The 4,300-nt window shown below is 43.4% G+C and overlaps 1 protein-coding gene across 1 annotated transcript in view; it reads left to right on the top strand.

The window, feature by feature from the left end:
- Nucleotides 1-4,300, top strand: part of LRRC2 (leucine rich repeat containing 2) — a 16,677-nt gene that overhangs the window by 7,078 nt on the left and 5,299 nt on the right. The window contains 3 exon segments of the mRNA XM_006914909.1: nt 159-165; nt 712-880; nt 2,313-2,468. Coding sequence (XP_006914971.1) covers nt 159-165; nt 712-880; nt 2,313-2,468 — 332 coding nt within the window.

The raw sequence follows: 4,300 nt of genomic DNA, 5'->3' as shown, positions 1-4,300 counted from the left end.
AGGAAGTGGTTGCTTCTATTCTCAGCATCCATCTCGCCCCAAGAAATGCCAGATGGTGTTCCCAGTGAGAGGCACAGCCAGTCAGGATTCCCTAAACAAGTGTCAGTCCCCAGTCTTCCCCAGTTAGAAAGTGACTCTATCTTCTTTCACACGTTCAGACTGGAAGTAAGCCAGGTCATCTGTGACTGCTCTTGCTCGCCCGCATGTCCACTCTGTAAGTCAGCCCTGCCGAGCAGCCTCCAGAGGCTGTTCAGTATCTGACCACTGCCCCACACCTTTCCACCAACAGCCTAGTCCAGGCCCGTGTTGTCTGTCATCTGGACTGGGACGACAGCCTAGGCTGGTCTCTCTGTACCTTCTTGTACACCCCCACCCCTGCCTTTATTGAGATATAATTTATATACCGTAAAATTCACCTGTTATAAATACACATTGCACCCATTCAGTTTTAGGATATTTCCATCACCGCTAAGAATTCCGTCTTGCCCATCTACTGTGTAAAATTGCATCGCTTTTCTGTAAAAGCATCGGCTCCTCAAGGGCAAGCACCACGGGCTGTTTATCTCAGCACCCCCGACATGTCGCACAGTGGTCCAAAATACATTCCGTCTTGATCTGTTTTGCAAATATTCATAGAAATGTCTTTGGGAAGAAACGTCAGTCTAAAAATTATTAGACGAGCTTCATTCCTACTCTTACAAAAGTGATTAGAATATTTTGTTGTTCCTTTCTAGTTAAGTAATTTGAAGCAAGTCACATTCGTAGATATCTCAGCGAACAAGTTTTCCAGTGTCCCGATCTGTGTCCTCAGGATGTCTAATTTGCAGTGGTTGGATATCAGCAACAATAACCTGAATGACCTGCCACAAGATATAGACAGGTAGCTACTTGCATTCTGAAGGTGAGGTGTATGAATTAGTTACCAACGTCTTAAACACGGGTACCACTTTAAGCATGCAGAACACATGAATGTTCTTTGAAGTCAATGAATTTGCCGGAGTTCATTGTTTCTAGGAAATGTGTTTGGGTCTTTAAATAATGAGACAATTTCCAGTCCACATCATACATATATGTGGATATATATGAGCATTTGAACACATCTTCATTTTCTTCGGTTCCCAGTAGAATGGCATCATTAACTTGCCTTTTCTCCATAGAAAGAGAAGGTAAAAATATTATTATATGCGGAATAGAAACCTATCACTCCATGTTTAAAATGTCACCGAGGATAATTTTAATTAGTTTAATTGATTTCTTATACATAATCTTTCAAAAAAAATTGATATACTTAGAAAGATTTTCAAATGATATCTTTATAGCTATTTCTTGTTTAAAAATAGCTATTACACTGAATCATGTAAGATTCATTCATTCATTCATTCATTCATTCCACCAATATTATTAGGCAGGTCTGGAGACTGGGCTGGGTTTGAAGTGAATGAAACAAAATCTCTGGCTTCTACGAATCCACAGTCTTCTTTACGGAGCAGCATAAGTAAGATGTCATGACACAGACAGCAAAAATGGCTTAGTCCCCATCCCTGAAGGCCATCTCGATGACCTTTTTCTTCTCCTGGTACACATGACGCGTATCGGTGCTTTCTAGGTTTGTGAGACTAAATGGGAATTGTTTAGCTTGAAACACAAAGAGAATTTTGCGAAACGTGTGTGGGGTCAGTGAGATTTTGCAAATGAATGAATGAAAAAACTGCAGCGAGGGATCATCGAGTTAGAATCAAATGGAAAACAGAACAGAACATATCTGGAACATAGTTTACTTGTTTTCAATCTGCAGGTTTCCTCTAATTTTAAAGTTAGAAAATAGGATGAGAAAAAAAAATTAATGAGAGAGGACTAACTGTGCTTTCAAGACATACGAAAGGAAATATGCTGCCGAAATTTGTTTATTTTCACTCCAACTCTAGTATGATTTCTTTCCCAGGCCCTATCCCCCTGGGAGTGAGGCAGACCCTGGAGGAATATATTGCTATGTTAGGCCATCGCAGCCTAGTGTATATTACGCAATTTGTTTTTATGCTGCTGCTATATCTTTGTCTTCGGTTGGCAATGAAATCAATTAAAACTTTTAAAAAAAGAACCAAATCGTGTCTCCTGGCATGGCACGGTTTATGTATTTAAATTTTATTTAGATTTATTTAAATCTTTAAATTTTAAAATTTGCCGATTCTCACAAGGGTCATGTATAAAAAACAAAGTAGGAATTTCCTGCGAGAACTTATTCGTAATTCACTCTGGTTTTCTGAGCTGCGAAGCTGCGTCCTTGTGTTCTAAGCCCCTTTCTGTCTCCTTAGGCTGGAGGAACTGCAGACCTTTCTCTTGTACAAGAACAAGCTGACCTATCTTCCTTACGAGTTGCTTAACCTGAAGAAGCTCAGCTTGTTGGTGGTCAGTGGGGACCGTTTGGTGGAGCTCCCGACTGCCCTTTGTGACTCATCCACACCTTTAAAGTGAGTAGACCCGAGATCCTAGGAGAGACACATTTGGACACAAGATTAGGAGCCAGGGGCGTCTGGAGCCTGGGCACTTGTCTCAAGAACCGGCTTTAGATGGTTCTCTGAGACCCTGACCCCAGTTCTCAGGAATTCTGATGCCTTTTTACAGGACTTTGAAGTTTTTGGCCAGTGACATGGGGAGCTAGAGCTCAGAGGGTTTCTGGACAATGCTTCGTGACGGTTGAAGGCACAGCAGGGCACATGCTCAGGGCTTCTGGGTCTGTCGCTCAGCACTCACATCGCCGCTGGCCTGGACGGGTCAGTGGCTTTTGGATCCTCCCTGTTTGCCCGACCTGCCTTTGGTTTCCTTAAAGGAACCTGCACACTACCCCGAACCAAGGAAAACCATCCGTGCAAATGGGATACGAGCAGACTGCAGTCTGGGGTGAGAAATGGAACCCTCGTTCTCATCTCGGAAGTGGGCTAGAAAAGCCCCAGCTCCGCCCTCCCATGAAGCCGGCTCCAGGGCACATCCCCTTGGCTCCGTGGCGGTGTGTCCTGCTGGAGTTTGGGGTTTTGGGGTTCCCCCATTCGGCCCATCCCCAGTAGCTTGAAGCCTCACCAGGAACCTCCGTACGAGGCTGCTCCAGTGAGAGCCACTTCTTCGCTGTGTCCGCAGACCCATATGCTTCGAACACCAGTTGCTTGATGAAACCACCTTCGAGGGAAGATTTCTCTGGGACTCCCAGTTCTCTCGGTGGCAAATGCTCACTCTGAGCATCGATCTCCCTTACCTTCCAGGCCCCGCGATAGGATGCACAGCACACAGAAACGAAGACGTTAACTTACAAAAAGAGAGACTAAATTCATTCCTGTGTAAGCACAAGATGAATGGGTGTGTAAGGCATCTTCTCCCCACTGCCCCGTCCTACCCCTTCCCTGGAGTGGTGTCTGGATAAGAGAGGCCCGCTGGTGAGGGGGTAGCAAGACCCACCCCTAGGACCCCTTCCGCATCCAGGCAATGGGGAGCAGGTGTCACAGTCTCACATCCACAGGCGGGAGGGGAACCTCTGGTCAGGGTACAACTGTGACCTGTGTGCAGGTAACTGAAGTCATGTCAAATGATACAACTGTAGGACCTGGAGATCCGAGAGAATCGGATAGGAGCTCTTTGAATTAATAACAGCTCAAGAAAAAGACTAGATATGTTTGCGTTAAAAAGTCAATAGCTCGCTGATTTCTTAGCAATAACTTATAGAGAAAGAATGGCAGAAATGAAGGCAGTAATAGTAAGTAATAAGCGAAATACAAAATAGTCAAGAAACGCCCTAGAAAAAATAGTTCTCTTATATGGAGGGAACTAAGAAATGTTCCAAAAGAATATCAGAGGGCTTGTGTATTTGGAAAGAAATACTGTGTCTTGTCTGGATGAAAAGATCATAAAGATGTGTTTTCTTCCAAAAATTATACTTCAGTGTAATAGGATTCTGATTACAACTCCAGTGGGATTTCTTTTTTGGAACTTGAAAAACTGATTTGAAAGTATATCCGAAAGGCAGAAAGCTAAGAAGAGCAATGATAATTTTGAAAAACGAGAGTAATGTGACGGAATTTGCCTTACCAAGATGTATTTCAAAGGTGTAATGATCAAGATGATGCAGTACCAGGCAGTGATTTGTAGATAAATCTTTAGGTAGTCCTGAAATCAACCCTAAGACACGATGCAGGAATTTTCATAAACCGGTGGAGAAGGTACGAATGACTTAACACTCCGTTGAGGAACTTGGCTAGAGAAAGGTAAAGACAGTTTTTCACTTTATAGCATAAGAAGCTTTATAGTACACAGC

Source organism: Pteropus alecto, unplaced genomic scaffold, assembly GCF_000325575.1.
Source record: "Pteropus alecto unplaced genomic scaffold, ASM32557v1 scaffold156, whole genome shotgun sequence".
NCBI lineage: Eukaryota > Metazoa > Chordata > Mammalia > Chiroptera > Pteropodidae > Pteropus > Pteropus alecto.
This window is presented reverse-complemented; position numbering and strand designations above follow the sequence as displayed.